The 23698-nt window shown below is 37.2% G+C and overlaps 1 protein-coding gene across 7 annotated transcripts in view; it reads left to right on the forward strand.

The window, feature by feature from the left end:
* Positions 1-7381: 7381 nt before the first annotated feature.
* Positions 7382-23698, forward strand: part of cbfa2t2 (CBFA2/RUNX1 partner transcriptional co-repressor 2) — a 40450-nt gene continuing 24133 nt past the window's right edge. For 2 of the 7 annotated variants that reach the window (XM_077197664.1, XM_077197666.1), the window contains exon 1: positions 20026-20222. Coding sequence is in view for 2 of the 7 variants with exons in the window: in XM_077197662.1 (XP_077053777.1) it covers positions 7397-7577 (181 nt within the window). In the remaining 5 variants the exon portion in view is untranslated. Of the gene's footprint in view, positions 7578-20025; positions 20272-22519; positions 22929-23698 lie in introns of those variants that run through there. The other 5 variants (XM_077197662.1, XM_077197663.1, XM_077197668.1 and 2 more) reach the window with 5 other exon arrangements.

Consider the following 23698-nt stretch of genomic DNA (forward strand, 5'->3'; position numbering starts at 1 on the left):
CAAAAATCCATGAACACTTTTGTCATTCATACTGCGCCATCTGCAAAAGATTTCCAGCAGGTTTTTCTAATGCTAACACACCGCTTTCAAAACTGATAAAAGCACATTCAAATCAGTATGATGGCAAACTCTGCAGGAATTATATTGAAATTAAATATATTTAAAAATGAAATTAAATAATAATTATTAAAAATTAAATTGCAATTTCAGTCCTATTTTTAGTCTCTATTACAGTAATTTTTTCAGTCATCTTTTGAAAATCAGGATGGCTTCAGAATGATTTTGTTTGGAAACATGGATTAAGGAAGACACATTGATAGGGATAAAGAGTGGGAGAACGAGGGAGAACTAGAACCTCACAGATCTGTACATATACATCCCATACATCCCATACATTTTCCCAGACTGCTTGTCCTGTGTTTCGTGGGGAAGTCTTTTGGTTGTTGTTGTTGTTGTTGTTGTTGTTGTTGTTGTTGTTGTTGTTGTTGTTGTTGTTGTTTTCTAATTATCATTGCTTCAGGATTTTGTTGTGGATGATGTTTCAACTTTTTATTTTTTGCATGTAAATAACTATATGTAGAGATATAGGGAAAAAAACAAATTGCTGAATTTCTCATTCATTATTTATGCTGTGATACAGTCAGTAAAATGAAAAGATCTTATTCTTATCATATAATGAATATTTATATGAATAAAAAACATTCAAACGTTAAAAATAAAGGTTCAACATTACAGTAATGTAATGCTCCTTGTTTTTTAGTGTTTTTTAGGTCAGTGTGTTATGAAAGAAGTGTATGTTTTCTCCATGTTATGGTGGAACGAGTTTATTTTGAGACTGTAGAAGAGTTTAAAAAATGTGGCTTCAGTATTGAACAATGCTTGTTAACAATTAAAAAAACTGTATATTATATTATATTATATTATATTATATTATATTATATTATATTATATTATATTATATTATATTATGTTATATTATATTATATTATATTATATTATATTATATTATATTATATTATATTATATTATATTATATTATATTATATAACTGTATATTATATATGTTTCTGTGCAATATAATTATATGGCATAGTATTTACTCCAATATTTTTAAACCATTAAATTATTTAGCAGCACATTGTGTGTGTGTGTGTGTGTGTGTGTGTGTGTGTGTGTGTGTGTGTGTGTGTGTGTGTGTGTTTAGGGGTGTTTGGGGGTGTTATATGAATATTAACATTTTTGGTTTGGGTGTTTTCTACCATTACCATCTGCTCTCATAATCCTTCATGTCTGTCTGGGGTCTCAGACCTGTCGTATGTCTGTCATTGTAACTTTGCTGTGTATCTGTGTGTGTGTGTGTGTGTGTGTGTGTGTGTGTGTGTGTGTGTGTGTGTGTGTGTGTGTGTGTGTGTGTGTGTGTGTGTGTGTGTGTGTGTGTGTGTGCGTGCGTGTGTGTGTGTGTGTGTTTTATGTTTTCATTTTGGATGTGTTTTTATGATTCTGTGTGTATGATTTTATCCTGATATAGACTCAGTTTTTCAGCATTATTCTGCAGTATGATGTGCTATGCTTCATCTTAAAGTATTTTAATCAACATGTCTTTAAGTTCTTTACAGTCTTTAATTCCTTTACAGTAATAGTCTTTTATAATTATATGGCCTCACACCACAGTAACACTTTTTCAAAAAGGTCTAATTTGTTAACATCAGTAAATACATGAACTAACATGAACTGAAAATGAACAATGCCATTTTTAAACATTTTTAATCTTTGTTTATCTTATTAAAAAATATAATTGTATCTTTTTTTGTTCACGCTGAATTAACTAATAGTAACAGATACAACTTTTAGTCAAATTAACATTGACATACATAAACGCTGTAGAGGTATTGTTTATTGTTAGCTCATGTTGATGATATTAGTAAATGATCCTTTATTGTAAAGTGTTACTAGGGTTTATAAAAATCATGAAAAGGCTAAAAAGATTGGTGACCAGTCAAATATCACTCTCTTTATCTTTATACATTCATATATATTTGGACCTAAATCTTAATAAAAAAAGAATTGTTGTTCTATGTTTTGTTCATTGAAATAAAAGATATGTAAATATTCAATGAAAAACCTAAAATAAACAAAAAAATATAAATGCTTAGGCAACTAACAGAAATAAGTTTGAGTTGAAGCACTAAAATTACTGAAAGAAAACAATATTCAATGCTTATAATACTCAAACTTAAACTGGGGGGGGGGGGACGATTAAACCCAAATAGTAATAAAAATACACAAATGTACTAAAAATTAGTAAACACTGAAAATATATATATATATAAAAAAAGCTAATTCAAAATATTAATTCAGCATATAAATTACACTAAAGTAACACGAATGTACGTATGTGCAGTAAACTTTTATATAAAACTTTAAGCACAACTTTATTTTTTATTTTCTAAAGTGCCAAATCCAGTCTACTGTGTGTGTGTGTGTGTGTGTGTGTGTGTGTGTGTGTGTGTGTGTGTGTGTGTGTGTGTGTGTGTGTGTGTGTGTGTGTGAGTGTGTGTGTGTGTGTGTGTGTGTCTGTGTGTGTGTGTGTGTGTGTGTGTGTGTGTGAGTGTGTGTGTGTGTCTGTGTGTGTGTCTGTGTGTGTGTGTGTGTGTGTGTGTGTGTGTGTGTGTGTGTGTGTGTGTGTGTGTGTGTGTGTGTGTGTGTGTGTGTGTGTGTGTGTGTGTGTGTGTGTGTGTGTGTGTGTGTGTGTGTGTGTGTGTGCCTGATAAAAATGAAATGTAAATGCATATGTTGTGCTGAGGAGGATCTGTATGTCAGCGTACGATAAGCCGTCCCTGGTGTCCATCTGCTCATATATAACCTTACTGTCTTGAAGTGTGTGTGTGTGTGTAGATGTCTTTACCCTGGAGGGTTAACCAGGCGTCTGCCTGCTGACCTCTGTGAACCCGGGCCTTTGCTCAGACCTCAGGAGAACAGCAGGTACACACACACACACACACACACACACACACACACACACACACACACACACACACACACACACACACACACAGGAGCAGAACAGCAGGAGAATAAGAGCTGGGGGGGGGGGGGGGGGGGGGGGTCGTGATGGAAAGCTGTTGCATTGTGAAAGACCTGCTAATGCACTAAATAGACCAGTGACAAAGACACACACACTCAGAGACACAAGCCCAGCTGTCAATCACACACCGACACACATGCTGGCACGAGTCAGATCAGCAGGACGACTTCTGCCATTCGGACTAATGCATTTCTGTCTTTGTTGACACGCTGCCTCATTTGCCCGTTACAAATTATCATCACAAAGGCCTGCTGGGTCACAAACGTGATGCATTCATAGACCACACACTTATTCCTCCGTCTGTCTGAATCTGCTCGCCTTCATCAAGTCTTTCTCTTTACTAACAGCTGATGAGTTTCAGTGGTCAGTTCTCCTCACGTTCACAGGTGTGCAGAGAATCTCATCATGAAGCTCAAACACAAACACAATCCCGACTGTCTTCATGATCAACACTACATCTCATGTCACGATTCGATACATATCACGATACTGAACTCACCATACCATATTGTGATACTCCAAGACATATGATAAAAGGTTAACAAAAAATATTGGCTACTGTTGATTAAAATGCTAACTTTCGTTTTACATTGTGTGTGTAAATGAATAGACTTGGACTTGGTGCTGGAAACCCAATGCACAGGATAACAGACACACCAGAATAACAATATTCATGATTCTGAAGCTGAAAATCCAGAATTATTTTGGACGAATATGCTTGCACTTTTTCACTGACTAGATATATACAGTAAAATAATGTAGGCCACTGTTTACTGTTAACAGAGACATCTGGCGTTATCAGGACCCATTGCATTACTATACATTAAATTCAACATTACATATAATGTAGTACTGACACTAAAACTCTGAAAACTTGAATTTGTTCTTCACACAGAAATTTTTATTTTATTGTGAACTATACACAATATATATGGTCACTATCCACGATACATATTGTTGCATTTTTGCATTGCCGTATATTGTGAGTCAAGTCACCTTCATTTATATAGCGCTTTTAACAATATATATTGTTTCAAAGCAGCTTTACAGTGCTACTAAATGCCCCTTGATTTTATATTCTGCATCTATTGCAATAAGAGTTTAGCAGCCTGGCTCTCTCTCCGCAGGACGGCGGGTGTTAATGTGTTGTTGTTGGTGAGCATCTGTCCCGCACGCGTGAGAGCAGGTGGAGACTCGCTCGCCAGAGACTGGGAAGAAGGAGAGGCATGTGTTCGTGTGGGAGGCAACAGGAGGAGGGAGAGAGAGAGAGAGTCTCGTTCTGTTTATCAGACACGAACAACATGCATGAACACAGTTCAGTCTGAGCCACATCAACACTGAGATGAAAAGGAAAACAGTTTAGACACTATAGATTTTTAGGGATGAGTCAATGTCTTTGTCAGCTTCTCAGAGACACACATTACAGTCTCAGAAACCCTGTATAACAATAGATATTCTCTCTCTCTCTCTCTCTCTCTCTCTCTCTCTCTCTCTGTGTGTGTGTGTGTGTGTGTGTGTGTGTGTGTGTGTGTGTGTGTGTGTGTGTGTGTGTGTGTGTGTGTGTGTGTGTGTGTGTGTGTGTGTGTGTGTGTGTTGTGTGTGTGTGTGTGTGTGTGTGTGTGTGTGTGTGTGTGTGTGTGTGTGTGTGTTTGTGTGTGTGTGTGTGTGTGTGTGTGTGTTTGTGTGTGTGTGTGTGTGTGTGTGTGTGTGTGTGTGTGTGTGTGTGTGTGTGTGTGTGTGTGTGTTATATACAGGTGCTGGTCATATAATTAGAATATCATCAAAAAGTTGATTTATTTCAGTAATTCCATTCAAAAAGGGAAATTTGTATATTGTATTCATTCATTACACACATACTGATATATTTCAAATGTTCATTCCTTTTAATTTTGATGATTATAACTGACAACTAATGAAAACTTCAAAATCAGTATCTCTGAAAATTAGAATATTGTGAAAAGGTTCAATATTGAAGACACCTGGTGCCACACTCTAATCAGCTAATTAACTCAAAACACCTGCAAAGGCCATTGAATGGTCTCTCAGTCTAGTTCTGTAGGCTACACAATCATGGGGAAGACTGATGACTTGACAGCTGTCCAAAAGACGACCATTGACATCTTGCACAAGGAGGGCAAGACACAAAAGGTCATTGCTAAAGAGGCTGGCTGTTCACAGAGCTCTTTGTCCAAGCACATTAATAGAGAGGCGAAGGTAAGGAAAAGATGTGGTAGAAAAAAGTGTACAAGCAATAGGGATAACCGCACCCTGGAGAGGATTGTGAAACAAAACCCATTCAAAAATGTGGGGGAGATTCACAAAGAGTGGACTTCAGCTGGAGTCAGTGCTTCAAGAACCACCACACACAGACGTATGCAAGACATGGGTTTCAGCTGTCGCATTCCTTGTGTCAAGCCACACTTGATTAAGACACAGCATCAGAAGCGTCTCGCCTGGGCTAAAGACAAAAAGGACTGCACTGTTGCCGAGTGGTCCAAAGTTATGTTCTCTGATGAAAGTAAATTTGCCATATCCTTTGGAAATCAAAGTCCCAGAGTCTGGAGGAAGAGAGGAGAGGCACAGAATCCACGTTGCTTGAAGTCCAGTGTAAAGTTTCCACAGTCAGTGATGGTTTGGGGTGCCATGTCATCTGCTAGTGTTGGTCCACTGTGTTTTCTGAGGTCCAAGGTCAACGTAGCCGTCTACCAGGAAGTTTAAGAGCACTTCATGCTTCCTGCTGCTGACCAACTTTATGGAGATGCAGATTTCATTTTCCAACAGGACTTGGCACCTGCACACAGTGCCAAAGCTACCAGTACCTGGTTTAAGGACCATGGTATCCCTGTTCTTAATTGGCCAGCAAACACGCCTGACCTTAACCCTATAGAAAATCTATGGGGTATTGTGTAGAGGAAGATGCGATACGCCAGACCCAACAATGCAGAAGAGCTGAAGGCCACTATCAGAGCAACCTGGGCTCTCATAACATCTGAGCAGTGCCACAGACTGATCAACTCCATGCCACGCCGCATTGCTGCAGTAATTCAGGCAAAAGGAGCCCCAACTAAGTATTGAGGGCTGTACATGCTCAAACTTTTCATGTTCATGCTGTTCAGTTGGCCAACATTTCTAAAAATCTTTTTTTTTGTATTGGTCTTAAGTAATATTAAAATTTTCGGAGATACTGAATTTGGGATTTTCATTAGTTGTCAGTTTTAATCATCACAATTAAATGAAATAAACATTTGAAATACATCAGTCTGTGTGTAATGAATGAATATAATATCCAAATTTCACTTTTTGAATGGAATTACTGAAATAAATCAACTTTTTGATGATATTCTAATTATATGACCAGCACCTGTATACAATATATATAAATGTACACATCAGGAACCCTATATAACATTATATATATATATATATATATATATATATATATATATATATATAAATAAATTGATGGAATGCTATATATATATATATATATATAATGTATAACATTCCATCAATTTATTTATACATATATATATGTATAGCATTCCATCAATTTATTTTCTAAAATATAATATACATCAGTGTTGATATTTTCAACTAAAACTATTTAAAATTGTTTTTGTTATTTGAATTAAAGCTAAAATAAAATAAAATATACATATTGGACAGAAAAACTTAGATTTATAAATAGGCTAATAAACAAAAAAAAATATTATTTTAATTAAGTTTATGTTGAAGTACTAAAATTACTGAATCTGAAATAAAGCTAAAGCTAAATAGAAATATTTAAAGAAATTAAAATATAATAAAATTGAAAAGATAAAAATAAAAGCTGATTTAAAATATGAATAAATACTGTAGGCTACATAAAGTATATAAATAATACTAAAATAACACATGATGTTAAGTGAGCTCATATTGATTGAGAGCCTGTATGGAATATTTATTCTTTTATAACCTCAGTTTAGTATAATAAAAAGTGTACTTTAATATGTTTAATATATGCCATGGTCCTGAAATTCACATAATGGTACATGAGCAATATAAACCAGAGGAACCATATTATCATTGTATTTGTTTGTATGTATGTGTAGGACATTTGAGGACATGTCCCATGGTTTTACCATGTTTTCTGGGAATAATACCAAAGTGATGCAATGGCATCATGTAATCATGTATTATGGTATATGGCAATCAGTCTACCATAATATACATCAAAGTAACATCTGGTACCATCACTGTATCATGGTATCACCACTGATCAGATTCATAGTAGAGTCTCTGTAGACTGTAGCTCCTCCTCCAGTAATAAACATGCCAGAGATGCAATCAGTGTGTTCAGACCCCCATCAGACACACACACAAACACTGCGTCCGTGGAACTATAGTGAAGGAGACTGGACTACTATAGCACTCAACACACACACACCTCGGCTAGAGTCTGTCAGCGCGCAAGAAGAGCTCAGGATGGTCGGGATTCCGGGCGCGTTTCAGTGTAAGTACACTAGTGATTGTGTGTGTTTCTTTGTAGCATTTTGTGCAATTGTCCTACAGTAAGGCGTATTGCGCCATGTCAACAGAAAAATATCAACAGAACAGGGAGATTAACACATATTTATTTGTGTACGGCGAATTTTCCATCTGTGGTATACAATTATTACAGTCGCTATTGTTTTGACTGTAATGTATCGTTCTCTCAAACGTGTGTTATTTTCAAGTCAGTCAGTCTGGGCATGCGTCATACGAACAGCGCCTCTGGGTCACGAGCGTTCGAAACTCCCGCGTTCTTCTGCGTTCCATTTGTTGGAACGTCAGAACGCGTTCTGTGTGAATATTAAACGAAGTAAATGGTACGTCATAATACATTTAACATTATACATTCAAATGGAACGTCAGTTCATGAAGCTTTCATTAAATTGTGCTCTTTTTATCCATTTGCCAATATTTTGTACGATGTTTATGATGATGTCAGAGAGTAATACCACAGTATGTTAGGCCATCATTGATTGCCATATTCATATATTTACAGTAAATGGCAAAATAATCTTATGCTTTTAATTTCTTTATAATTTTTATTTAAAAAATATATTTTTTATTAATACATTATTATTAATAAATAATGTGCAAGTTATAAGGTAAAGGTACTTAAAATACCACAGCATTGCCATAGATTTCTATGGTATGCTTATGAAAAAACATGGTACTTTTCTGTAAGCACCATGGTATTACCATAGTATTCTTGGAGTACCATATACCATGGTATATGAAGTACCTTGCTATCATCACCCTAGTTTTTTGTAAGGGTGGTGTTACCATGTTTTTTTTGTGTGTGTGGACATTCTTCTCCCATGATTGTTTGTTTGGACACTAAAATGATGGGTATATTATGGTATTATTTGAAGTGCTGTAATGAAGCAAAAATAAAGTACTGTGGTATATTTTCATGCTAATCCAATGGGTTGTGTTTGGTAAGGGCAAGCTGTCTGTAAAGCATGGTAAACCAGCTCTAATCTGTTTTGAGGGTCGGAGACGGACCCTCTCTTGTGTCTCACTGGAGGATTTGGCGTTAATCCCTTCAGCAAAGTTTCACACCATCTGGACTTTAGTGCAGCTCAGTGGACTGATCTACAGGAGCACTGTGTGTGTGTGTGTGTGTGTGTGTGTTTACAATGAAATGTCATGGTGCCACAGCAGCGCTGTCGGGGTCAATCGTGTTTGAGAATAACGCAGGCCATTGTTTTATCCCTGGGGTTTGTTTCTTTGCCCTGAATAACTAATGCATCTAATAGCTGGTGATGTTGAAGATCATGTGATGATCATGTTGACCACTTGAGGGCGTGATGGGCTGTAGTTGATGATTGGTTGGATGTTGGTGATTGCCTGTGTCCAGTTTGTTTACAAAAAACACGCGCCATTGTATTTGTATGTAAATACCATGTCACATACATTTCAGTACCATGGTATATATTAAAGTACCATAGTATTACCATTGTATTATTACTGTGGTCAGTAATATTTTAGTACCATTTAGATAGTATTTTTTAATTATTAATTGTTGAAATATACTATGGTACTGAAACTCATATAGCATGCTATTCCAATGTATATCCCAAAATACCATGGTAAATGTCAAGAAAACTAGCTAATATTATGGTACATGGCCAACAAACCAAACCATGGTAGTGCCATGGTACTTTTTGTAAGTGTTCTTTAAAAAACACATGGTTTAAAAAACATGGTTATACAATGGACCATTTCTAAAACATCAAATTTACAGTTTTGTCGAGAATCCTGGCGACTCGAATGCCTGTGTCCATCCCTCTTTAATGAGCCTCTCGTGAGTTTTTGGTGCATAATCCATTTGGAAACATAAAAGCTTTAGAACTTTGGTGTAATTTTCCCCTTCAGCTTTGGCTGGAGCTCTTAAAATACGGGAAGTTTGTGTGTGTGTGTGTGTGTGAGTGTGTGAGTGAGTGTGTAAATGTTAGTGAGTGTGTGAGTTAGTGTGTGTGTGTGTGTTGGGGTTGGTTAGATTCCGATCCTCTGACTTGAAGAAAGGAAACACAGGACAAAAGGGCCCTTCAGGTTTGAATTAGCACTTTAATTGCTCTTGGCTCTTGCTGTCGGGGTCTCCAGCGCTGGCAACACGGCGCTCCGGTCCGGTCGCGTGGGAGAGTTTGTGCACGTCAGAAAGAGAGAGTAAGAAGAGTGGGGAATCAGGCATGGGTCTCCACTTGGGTTTTTAGCAGCTGTTAGCGTTTAAACGAGGCAATCTAGTCCCGCTTTGGCTTCACTGTTCTCCTCTTAAAACTGGCGAGAGCTGCGTCCTATTAGCAATTAACCAAAACCCTTTGAGTCCCGGCCATAATAAAATGGATGCTCAGTGGATACAGTTGCAAATGCTATATCAGACAGACCTAACATCGACTTTATGTGGCTGCAATGATCCATAGATTCATAAAACAGTGTTAAAACAGTGTTAAATTTGACTCTTAGTGTGTGTATGTGGACGCCGTTCTTGTGTTTAGCCATTTAGCAGGCTGTTTTTGGGGGGGGGGGCGTGTCCGCGCTTGTGTGTGTTGGATGGATTATCTCAGAAGGGAAACACAACGCAGTAATTGACATCAGCTCCACCAGATGTTTCTCGTCGCCCACCGCTGCGAGGACAGGCTGTGGAAGATTGAATCCAGATGTCGAGGCTCCACAGCGAATAGTTCTCTCACCACCAGCGAGCGACTGTTGCCCAGAATGTCAAGTTTTTGCTGGAGACACGGATTATTCCAGGACCGGACCGCCTGGAGTCGGGCCCCTGACCCCGTTTAGAAAAGTCCATTTCAGATTTCCTTATTCATCACGAATATTAACCTCATGTGTTGACAACTGTCTTTGTTTTGATACACTTCATTTAGCCTAAAAATGAAAAGTCTCATCATTTAGTCATTATTAACTTGCTCTGAAGTCCTGCTCCAAAAAATCTTGCCCAGACTCAATCATATTCCGTTGTGTCGCATTACGATTGTTTACGAGACACGTGAGACCCAATAGAGAACTGAATTGATTATGTTTTTTTTAAAGTTTGAATCACCCTTGCCTTGTTCAATCTTGGGGAAAAACAATAGGATTTTTCCATTTACTCTCCCTCATGTCTTCCAAACCTAAGACGTTCATCTCCGAAAAACAAATGAAGATATTTTTAATGAAATCTGAGAGATTTCGGCCCCTCCATTGACTGTCCAAGCAACTACTAGGCTACTTTGAAGCTTTGAAAAGTTAGTAAAGAGATTGTAATACTAATCCATATGATTTGAGCAGTTTATTCAAAATGTTCTGAAGAGACTCAATCGCTTTATATGATGAACAGACTGAATTTAGGATTTTTTTAAGTGTAAGTAAATAATGACTTTTTTTTAATTTTAGGGTGAACTAACCCTTTAATCTTTAAAAATGAATATAACTTCTATGAATTTTGAAGCCTAAATATAATCGTCAGAATTAGGCTTGACACAGTCGCATGACACCATTAAGCTTTGATAATGCTTTTAATCTTTATTTAAAAACATTTTCCCTGAATGTTTGAGTTAGGACAGTTTGCAAGATCTGGAATATAAATACGAGGCTGTGAACTGTTCGGTGTGATAAAGTTTAATGTCCGACAACCTCTGTAGTGGTACAGACACATGTTAGCAAATGCCTTTTTCAAGATAAACAAAAGCTTAAAAACATCAAGATTCTGATGTATGTTTTGAAGAATAAAACACGAAAATATCTTCGGTGTTCACACACAGAAATTATTTCAGAGATTTAATTAAAAACCCATTGACTTCAGTGTGCATGCAAGATTTGTTTTTAACAACTTTTAAACTTAAATTTCAGATTATTCACACAAAATATCGTGTGACTTCTAAAGACTTGGAATATTGCATGCTAGTCATAAGGAATTTTTTGGTTCTTCATCACCGATTGATTTTTTTGTGTTTTGTTTGTTAAATGAAACGAATGTTCTTTTGTGTTCCATGAAAGAAACCGATGGTGTGTAAATGATAACAGAACAAACATATATTTTCCGGTGAACTATCCTTTTAAATCCCTTTTCTCAGATTCCTTGAGCATCGATGCGTTTTGTAGTCTTCTGAATTGTTCTGCAATCGTCTGCAGGGGCTGATGGTTATCTGTTATCGGCTGATCCGCCTGTTGCGAAAACAAAGCAATAAGAGTTTGGAGTGTTTCTCGTCCTGCACGTGAGTGTGGGATTATTTTGGGACGGCTGATCATGCTCTGAACTTTCTGCTTCTTTCTGCACCGGTGGGAGTTTAAAGAGGGACAAAGACGGCAGTCATTGAGGAGTCTATCAGGGAGGAGCGTTTAAGAGCTTGTGAAAGGGGCTTATCATGCCATTAAAGCTTTTTAAGACCCCCACCACACACACACACACACACACACACACACTGCTTGAGAACGACCCCTCCACCTCCTTCACCCACATTTCTGTGGAGTTTAGGAATATTTTCTGGAACTTTCTGAAATCTCAGGTTCAGATTCAAGAAGCTTTACATTAAACCAAAACCATTAGAGACGCTGATGCACAGTTGAATCTCTTGATCAAATATCCAGGTGCTATTTTACCTAAAAAATAAACAAGAAATTATATTTTTTATATTTTAAAGACCATTAAGATCTTTTTTTGCATTGTAACATTGTTTTAATGACAATGATATACACTCACGTAAAGGATTATTAGGAACACCATACTAATACTGTGTTTGACCCCCTTTCGCCTTCAGAACTACCTTAATTCTACGTGGCATTGATTCAACAAGGTGCTGAAAGCATTCTTTAGAAATGTTGGCCCATATTGACAGGATAGCATCTTGCAGTTGATGGAGATTTGTGGGATGCACATCCAGGGCACGAAGCTCCCGTTCCATCACATCCCAAAGATGCTCTATTGGGTTGAGATCTGGTGACTGTGGGGGCCATTTTAGTACAGTGAGCTCATTGTCATGTTCAAGAAACCAATTTGAAATGATTCGAGCTTTGTGACATGGTGCATTATCCTGCTGGAAGTAGCCATCAGAGGATGGGTACATGGTGGCCATAAAGGGATGGACATGGTCAGAAACAATGCTCAGGTAGGCCGTGGCATTTAAACGATACCCAATTGGCACTAAGGGGCCTAAAGTGTGCCAAGAAAACATCCCCCACACCATTACACCACCACCACCAGCCTGCACAGTGGTAACAAGGCATGATGGATCCATGTTCTCATTCTGTTTACGCCAAATTCTGACTCTATCATCTGAATGTCGCAACAGAAATCGAGACTCATCAGACCAGGCAACATTTTTCCAGTCTTCAACTGTCCAATTTTGGTGAGCTCTTGCAAATTGTAGCCTCTTTTTCCTATTTGTAGTGGAGATGATTGGTACCCGGTGGGGTCTTCTGCTGTTGTAGCCCATCCGCCTCAAGGTTGTGCGTGTTGTGGCTTCACAAATGCTTTGCTGCATACCTCGGTTTGTAACGAGTGGTTATTTCAGTCAAAGTTGCTCTTCTATCAGCTTGAATCAGTCGGCCCATCGTCCTCTGACCTCTAGCATCAACAAAGCATTTTCGCCCACAGGACTGCCGCATACTGGATGTGTTTCCCTTTTCACACCATTCTTTGTAAACCCTAGAAATGGTTGTGCGTGAAATCCCAGTAACTGAGCAGATTGTGAAATACTCAGACCGGCCCGTCTGGCACCAACAACCATGCCACGCTCAAAATTGCTTAAATCACCTTTCTTTCCCATTCTGACATTCAGTTTGGAGTTCAGGAGATTGTCTTGACCAGGACCACACCCCTAAATGCATTGAAGCAACTGCCATGTGATTGGTTGATTAGATAATTGCATTAATGAGAAATTGAACAGGTGTTCCTAATAATCCTTTAGGTGAGTGTATATTTCTCTTGCCTAGATATAAAAAAAAATCTATATTGTTATTTACTTTCATAAAACAAATAGTACCATTAGGTATACTTATAATAGTGTACTTTACAATTTAAATAATGGAGCTTTTTTTATTTTGCATCACATTAATGAGAATGAGATTTTTTTTATTTATGCAAAATTAGTTTTCCATAAGATTTTGGTGTGAAATTATTATTATTTTTTATTTTTTATAAATTTTTAATGTATCTTTGAAATATTCTTGACAAGTTTTTGTGAGATTCCCCCATACATACAATTTAAAAATGAAAAATAAATCTAGCAGTTTACATTACACTATACATGTTTTTCTTCTCTCTCTCTCTCTCTCTCTCTCTCTCTCTCTCTCTCTCTCTCTCTCTCTCTCTCTCTCTCTCTCTCTCTCTCTCTGTGTCTGATGGGAAATCCAGCTGTTTTGTGGCTGTCAGTGGCCCACGGACTACATAAAAAAGGGGATAAAAATTGCCTTCAGTCCAGACTGTGAGAACTGACCAGAGCGTTGACATTGAGACCTGGTGTGTGTGTGTGTGTGTGTGTGTGTGTGTGTGTGTGTGTGTGTGTGTGTGTGTGTGTGTGTGTGTGTGTGTGTGAGTGTGTATACTGTGTAACTGTTTCCCATGCTTCAGGCCATACGGTCGCATTAAACAGGATGTCTGTCACATTTCAATGATCCATTATATTTCTCCTGTAGAGTTGGCAGCAGTGCTTCTGAATGAACGTGAGAGTGAATGAGACGCTTTATTTTTGTCTGTTTTTGTGAGTGCAGAGTGCTGTAATGATATGAAATACTCAAGAAATACTCCTGTGAATATTAGTGAGATTTCCAGCATGTGAACGTGAGTGAACGAATCAGTCATGTGAGTCGGTTCTTTTCAGTGAAGTAGTTCATGAAATACTGAACAATTCATTCGTGAAGAGGATTGATTCTGTCTGAGAACATTGGCTCTGTTCAAAACCTAGTGAGCTGAATCGTTACCTACATAGGCAGCATACTACCTTAAATGAAACCTCATAAGTTAACATCTGTTAAAAGCTTAACAGATAGGCAGTGTAAATTATGTTAGGTCATTAGGTTTTGAAAATGTGATGATGTAAAGTAACTGATGAATCATTTTTTGAACTGGTTCATTAAAACAAACTGTTTTGAACAACCGATTCACCAAAATGATTCAGGCATTCCAGCACTAGTAAACACGCCAAAGGGATTGTGGGAAACGGTGGTCTTGACAAGCCAGAACAGATCCTGCAATCCAACCTTAGGGAAGGCATGCTCTCACACACACACACACACACACACACACACACACACACACACACACACACACACACACACACACACACACAACACACACACACACACACACACACACACACACACACACACTCACACACTCTCTCGAGATCCCCTTTCCCTTCTTATCTGCACAACTATAATTAAGTCAATGGTTTACATTGTAAAAGCCCCATGGGTGCTCTCTTTCTGTCTCTCCGTCTCTCTTTCTGTCTCTTTCTCTCCAGGGGTTCTCTATACATCTGAACCACCTGCAAACACAGGTGTGTGTGTGTGTGTGTGTTTGTGCCAATAACACAGCTGCTCTCATGCCTTGAGGCCAAAAATGGACTGAGAATTCAGAATAAACACAGGTGTGCTGGAGGAGAACCAGAGATATAGACTTTTTTCTTGTTTTAAGCTGTTTTTCTGCTGCTCATACTATTTATGATGCATGCATTATATGTATTTGCAAATGCAATATTTCTGTGTGTTTATATACATGCACATGCATGTTTGTGTGTATGTATGCAAGTAAAAAGAAGAATTGGGGAGAATAAATTATGAATAATTTACTGGCATTGTGTGAATATGCAATTGTAAAAACGTAATGCAACAGTCAGTAATCTGAAATGTAATATTATTTTTGGAATCTGATTATGTAATCCAGATAAATGTGATCAGTTACTACTACCACGTTATTCCAAGCATACTTGACGTGCTGACTGCTTTGGCTAAATACAGTTTCACATATTATTTTTATGCATTTTTTAAGCAGTAGTTAGCGGTATGCTACTATTCTAATCTGAACACAGTCTCTTTCATCGAGTCTCTTTCCCTCATCTTGTCTTAGATTTCAATCGGCATGGATCCCACACATAATAGCCCAACACACAGCTCTTTGTGTCTCCCCATTACAGCTGTGTTATCTCTTCCAGGCTTTCATCCCACTCGGATGAGATTACAGATGCATTTTATTTCAATAGCGCAACTTATATCTGATACATACACCTCCAAATCAGGCTCAAGGTCACTGCCTACGTCCTTCTTTCATTACGGCCTCAGAAAGCGTTCAGACGTGTAAATCACACCACAAATGTGTGAATGTCATTGCATTAGAAAACTAAATTAAAAATAACTAGTGAAGGCATAAAGGTTTCTCATGCATTTGAATGGATTTAACCTAGAAGTGTTTATTTTATGCTCACACGTTCATTATTTGATAATTTAAGTCTAATAAACAAATGTTTTGCTTGGATATTTTGTATTCAATGCAATGACATTCAAGTGTTGTTCTAGGGCGGCTGTATGTCAGTTATTTGTGTTGACTAACTGAATAAAGTGATCGTATAGAAGTCTTAAATATAGTCCGGAGGTTGTTGCAGACCTGGTTTGGGACTTGACCTCTTCGGTATGGAGCGGTGTGTGTTTCTCTGATCTACTTCACATCAGTTCTTCTCTTGTAAAACAAGGCAGTGAATTCCTCTCCATCCCTTTAAAAGAGATTCTCAGAGAAACCTTCAGTTCGCAAGGTTAATGTTCATTTTTAGCGAAATAATAAAAGATTAATGTGTTAAATATGAAATGCAGAAAATGCAAAATAACCATTTTTATTTCCAATATCTGAATTAATGCAGCATTTTGAGGTCACATGACAGTGCCTCAAAATGCTGTTATTTAAACATTTGTTTCAAATGCATTTTTTTATATACACTGAAAAAGCATTGGTGATGCAAATTGCTAGAAATTGCTAGGTAAATTTCACAAATGATTACAAAGAAATGGCAATTAACACTTTGAATTAAACCTGGAAATTTGAAGTAGAAAGAATAGTATTTTTTACTGTGCTCTAGGCAGTATATAGTGTGTATTCTGCAAATTATTCATTTTGGAATCAAACAGCTTGTATTGTACTAGTTCTGAGGGACAAACATAATACCATTAATTATTTGCATGCATGAACAAATATGACGGTTACATCATGTTTAAGATTAAGAATGGATCAGGGTTGCTGTGTATATACTGGTCATTTGATGGTCATTATATCTCTCTGACAGTAAAGTGTGTGTGTGTTGTCTCTCTTTTTGGCTCCCAAAGTGGAAACTTAAGGGTAGTGTTGCCAAGAGGGAGTGTGACCCACCTCTCATAAATTGTAAGTGCAGACTCGTGCACACACACTCGGACAGACGCAGTGTTGGGGAGACACTAACTTCTAACTTAGCAACACTAAGCCAGTATAGTGTGACCGTATACGAGCTGAACGCTTTGGGGGAGGGGTTGAACACTGTTTCAGATGAAATGAAAAACAAGCATACTACTTATTAAATACTGCACGGCAAATTTTTTTAAAATAGTTTTATCATTTGCATGCATTTTTATGCATTGCTGTTTAAAACTAGTGATTTCAAATTCTTAAAGCGCTATATGCCATGAAAGAGAACTCATTTTGCAATATTTGCGCTACAGAGCACGTGAGTATTGAACTGAGTTCTTTTTGCCACCTAATTAGGCTTCAATGGTCAATGTAAACAGCTGAGAAAGAAAACACATGTGTATCAGTATATTGGATCCGTGCATTCGGTCTTAAAGTGACAGCAGCCTAATAAACCTGTCATTAATGTGAATCTAACAACAAAAGACAAAGAGAAAATAACTCCCTGCTCTCTGATGTTTTTCAATTGAGTACATTACCAGATGACCCCAAATCACTTTAACTCACTTCTGGGGACAATTTGGTCCCCAAACTATAAGTAAACACACACACAAAACTCTTTCACACACATCTCCTCACTTACATACAAACACACTCTGTCTGTATGTCTTGTAAGAGGAGTCGTGTGTGTGTGTGTGTGTCAGGCTTTACTTAAACTAATGGCTCCCAGGCGTGCAGCGCGGCCAGACACACTGGAGCCGAGAGCCGAGCAGGAATGCCACTACAAACAGAGAGAGAGAGAGAGACTGACGGACGCAGAGAAGTGCTTGGAAAGAGATTTTGGTGTGGAGGAGATTGGATGTGGATTTGGAACAGCAGTCCGCTCAGTGTGTGTCTGTGTGTGTGTGTGTGGGTGTGAGTTCAGGACGTGTGTGTTCACATCTGTCGCCCTGCTGCGTTACGTCCACAGATGGAGGAAACGTCTTGCAGATGGAATTGAAGGATTGTAACGATTTGGATAGAAACAGGCTCCTGTGCTCTTTATAATGTGTTTAAAAGAACATTTTCACCCAAAATGAAACAATATGACTCGTGCACTTTACATGTGCTCTCGATAAAGGTTCCAAAAGGGGGGATTTGAAATTTTTGGTTCCAACAAGAACCTTTCGGTGAACAGTTTTTTAAAAGAACCTTAGTGTAAAGAATGTTTTATAATCCAAAAAAGATTTTTACATTATAAAGGCACTGGAAAGATTCCATGGATGTTAATGGTTCTTCATGGAAACTTCGATGCCATAAAGAACCATTGGAAACAAAACAAAAATCGATGCAGTTTTGGAATCAAAGATATTGACATTTATTTTCATATGTTAACATAATACTCCTTATAAGCACAGAAAATTTCACTGCAAGTGAACTGCAAGTGAAAATAGAATTATTTAGGTAAAATAGTCAAGATTAGCGTTATTCTCTTGCTTTGTCTGCTATCTTAGATGTTTTTGGACACACTCACAGTGCATTTTGGTATTGTCTTCATCTTGAAGTATACTTGAAGGAATTCTGCTTTGGAATTTGGCTAAAATATGGGATTTCAGAAGGCAGTGTGAGCTTTTGTGTTGTTTGTTGCCTTAAAATGCTCTCTAGGTAGGCAACAGAGCTAGTCTTCTGTCATTCCCAGCACACACAGTGTTGTTCATTGGAAACAGGCCTTCTGTGGCGTCTCCATATGTGGTGTAATGGCCACACACTCCTTTCAGATGCATTTCTGAGCAGAAAGTCTTTTTTTTTGTTTAAGCCAAGCTTTATAGATGTGCATTTACATGCAAATGAAGGGAGCTGGTGTTAACACTCATCATCTCAAGTAGCAGCCCATACACACTCCCTAAAGAGCACAGATCACTGTTTGTCCACAAGCAACAGGTTTTACATCACTGCTTTGATTTTTACTCTCTCTATGCATGCAATATTTATGATAAACAGCTTACGATGGGCTAGTGTTGAGTTAATTCTGAACAGGATTTTTTTTCTCTGAAAATTTTAATAATGTAATATATATATTAAATAATAAATATATTGTATGTACTACTATCATATATATCTTTTTTGTTACATTATATTTACTTTAAAAAATCTCAAAATTCACCAAAAAACCAAGCTGAAAGATGATTTCTTTATCAGGTGATAATCTCCAGTATTGACCGAGTAATCGGGCTTGCTGATGTATCACCCTTTCACTAAACATGATGAAGTCTTGTTATTCCTGCTCGTATCATGTTCCTGAAGGATTGCGAGGTCATGCATTTTTTACTTTTCTTTTTTGGACAGGAGGAGAGATTGGCCGCTAGTCAGAGTTGTGTTTATTTGTCCAGAAGGAGATGGAGGAAGAGATAGAGAGCATATGCCACATGACACCATATTGTAGATAATGTTTCTAATTACATGTCAGAATTTATTAAACTTCGCGTTCCTCGCCCCAGGTGAAAAGAAAATGATCTGACATCATGCACATGAAGGATTTATTAATAACCATCCGTTTAGAAAGTTTAAAATGCCTTTCCCATCAAACAAGCAAACGAATAAATAAACATATTATCGGTATATTATACAATTGCAAACATAAAACACACACACACACACACACACACACACACGTCTAATACAGACATTATAAGTATTTCTAGTTCTGTGCTCTTAGTGTCCATCAACAATTGATTTCTCTCGAGCAATCTTACAAGAAACATGTGACATCAGTTAGATCTCATGAGCAATCTTTGAGCAATCTTTGAGCAATAATAGCAGTTTTTGCATGTGAACAGAGCAAGATGTTGCATAATTCAGGCTATAGTAACGACACACACAGTGTGAGGTGTGATGGTAACATCTCCCTCCCTTTAACTGGCATGCACTTTGTTTAGCCTTTGAGTGCCAGAGCAGTTAGTTATGTTAATGAGTCTCCTCTAGTTTAATGTATTGAATAGGGCAGCGGTTGATTGGCCAGGAGCCACACAGTGGGCGGGACTTTGGCAGTGACATCATCAGCATTGCAGACAGCACAGAGAGAGAGAGACTCTGTAAATCCCATAACCCATCTGGAGTCCATCTGTGCCTCGCTGGCGGTGGGAAGGACTCGACTGCAGCGTTCACATATGTGAGAGAGTTCGAGACACATGCCTCACATATGAAAGAGCAACCAGAGTGATTTACATTGTTTGGAATAAGACACGAGCAGGAGAGGACTATCATAGAGAGGAGGTGAGCTTCATCTGTGTGTGTTACTCTATTCCAGAGCTGCAGAGATCAGGTGCTTGTGCTTGTATTTAAAGGATATCTTCAGCATGGTATTACTATGGTACTTTTATGTGTGGATTTAAGGGTCTATGGAGAACTTGGTGTTACAAACCGTTGAAAATATGCCTTATAATAATATGATTTATTATAAGAAGTACGAAGAAGCATCATTGTACATAACATACATGTTTAAAATCAAATATACTATCACTTTACTATGGTACTTTAACAGTTCTTTCTTCACAGTAAGAGTTAGTACTTTTTGATTTAATCATCTGACTGACATGAGTATGGTAATCATTCAATACCGTGGTATCATAACATTTGGTAATGGTTTAAAAATACACACATGCACTGCTGTCATAGTCCATCTGTTTAGTGCATCTTAAATACTACATTAATGTGTTATATTATTAGTATATATGTCGTATTATTATTATAATACTATATGTTTAAAATTACGATTATATGAATGCAAATTTACTTCATAGATTTGTTATGTTTTTTTATTCATATATACACACCATATTCATCATGTAACATATATATATATAAATATATATATATATATATATATATATATATATATATATATATATATATATATATCAGGGAATTTTGAAATAGTGATTTTGGTGCTTTAAAGAGGTCAGTCATGGAAATGAATAACATCATGGAAAGTGTTTCTGCTCCACTGTAAAATATTTCATCATCTAGAACTGCTCTTTGCGACTGTAATCTCTATAAAAACCCTTCATGGTGAATGCAGTGATGGTTTGTGTCCCGGTTCCACGTGGCAGAAGCTTCAGGTGTGCTGAGATGCAGAGGAGAGAGTTTGAGTTCATTGCTTTAACTCTCGTTTAGCTTGAAAGAGAGTGCATTATTAGTTTTGTGCACGGATGATCAGAGGGACAGATCGATCAATCAAACTGTTAATTAAAAGGTTGATGTTGCTCAGGAGACTCGATGCAAATCCCTCAGGATTTGGTCATAGAGCTATAAATCATGTTTGAGATCTCTTGCGTTTCATTGTAGACTTTGGCAAATCTGAGCCCAGTTTTAATCTCTTTTGAAACTCTAGATTCGATCACATTGTGATTTAGGTTTTGAGATATTTGAGATATATCTCAGGACTGATGTTCGTCTCTGAGCGTTGTGTGTTTCTGCAGGTCTGCTGTGTGTCACTTTAACACAATCTACAGCCTGAGGACGACTGCACACCGTCATACTGACAGCACAGTGTGTGTGTGTGTGTGTGTGTGTGTTTTATTTTATTTTTTTCCTGTAGACTTGCTGTCTGTACAAACTCAGAACTTTGGACTGGAATCCAACTAGTGCTGAAAGCACATTTTAGCACTATTTCTAGTGTTTTACTTCAATACTTTGCTTGAGATATTTACTGTACCTTAGTAGAGTGATGGTATCAGTTCATATTAATACTTCTGTGTTTTTATGTAGGCCTACTACTACCGTTCAGAAGTTTGAGCTTGGTAAGCTTGTGTAATATATATTTTTTAAAGAAGTCTCTTCTAATCTTCACTGCTGTATTTATGTGATGAAAAATAAAGTAGAAATTGTGAAATATTATTATAATTTAGAATAGCCATTTTCTATGTAAATATATTCTAAAATGATATTTATTCCTGTTATCAAAGCTGAATTTTCAGCATCATTACTCCAGTCTTCAGTGTCACATGATCCTTCAGAAATCATTATAATCATTCTTAAATTCACATTTAATCAATTTAATCTATCCTTTAGGAATAAAATTATCAATTTCTACTTTAAGTATCAAACATTTGAACAGTAGTATATATATTCTTTTATTTCAGAATCATTGATATTTTGAGTTCGATTTTATAAGTTGATTTCTATTTATTTTTAGTCATTTTGTTGTGTGCGTTTTTATTAGTGTCTAATTTTAAGTTTTAGTTTATTTACTTTTAGTTATTTTAGAACTTAAACTAAACTAAAATAATAAATATTGCAATTGCAACTATAGCTGAATTTTTTTAAATATAAAACAAAATATTAAAAAAATCAGTTATTTCAAGTAATAAACATAATTTTAGGGTTTTAGTAAATGATAATAACTTTTAGTTTACAGTAATAACCCTAGTGTGTATATCATGTTCACCTACAAAAATATACCAAGATGTACTGTTGTATACACACACACACACACACACACACACACACACACACACACGCACACACATCTATAGAGCAGCTGTTGAGTAACGCTGAAGGCAGGAAGTTCCACATTAGCTCTGCTAAAGCAACGCTAACTGTCGTCTTGTCATCAAGGCAGCGACGGATCCGAGCGATTAGCCTTAAAACAACCGTTTTACTGTTGCGTCTGATGGAGGTGTGTGTGCGGCCGGCGCTCAATCACACCATTGTCCCGCTTGCCGTTAAAACCTTTGACCTCCTGTGTGGTCCGAGGGTCTGTGGGACATCACAACAGTGTCTCGTAGCCCTAGTGAAGATGTAGCTCTGGGTGGCTTGTGCTCGATGACCTCGAACAGCACTTTCTGGAGGCCCTCAGGGGCCCTGGAGGAGTCTAGCTTCAGACGTTTTGTCTTTAAGGGCCGCATAATTAGAGAAGATCTAACGGAGCTCGACCCAACACTTGTTGTTAGACGTGAGAGCGATGCTATCAAAAGAATGGTACTTTTTATATTTACTATGGTACTAAATGATTAGCATATTCATGCATCAAGGAATTTACATCATACCATCATGGTAAATTAATAGTAAAAAGCACAGTACAATTTTGGTAGTATTTTGTGTCAAACTTTTCTTAAGTAATTTTAGTATGATTTATGCTATTATAGTATCAATTAATATTTAAAATTTGCTTTTATTTTAATATTTTTAATTATAGTTTAAGTCATTTTGGTATGCGCTTTTATCATTTTTATTAAATATGTCTTCAACTTTAACTTTTGCATCTAATTTGCATATTTTATTTTATTTCAGCCATTTTTCAATTAAAAAAATAAGTTTTAGTTAACAATAACAACACTGACATCTATCAGATATACACCGTGGTATTGTTTGATTTACCATGGTATTTAAATGCTACAGAATTCATGTATCAATCTCCATAAGTGGCACATATACTGTTCATATTTAGTCCCGATAGTGGACAGCATGTTGTACATCTGGACTTCAGGCTTGAGACGTGATACAGCTGGTGCAGGGATAGTTGTGTCTGGAGACTCTGGTTATATCAGACCTGAGAAACAACGACATTAACATTTCAACAGACTCTTATCGACTTGATCTCTGTGTTTCTAAAATCAAGTGGAATGAGCCAATCAGAGCAGCCGTTGAGTGATTGATTACCCGGGCCAATCAATTAGTCCCACTGAGGTCAGAAGGGCAGCAATTCAATGAGCAGATGCTTCCGATGAGCCAAAGGACAGTGACTTTAG

Source organism: Siphateles boraxobius, unplaced genomic scaffold (genome assembly GCF_051911475.1).
Source record: "Siphateles boraxobius isolate OS27281-9 unplaced genomic scaffold, OSU_SipBor_1 41, whole genome shotgun sequence".
NCBI lineage: Eukaryota > Metazoa > Chordata > Actinopteri > Cypriniformes > Leuciscidae > Siphateles > Siphateles boraxobius.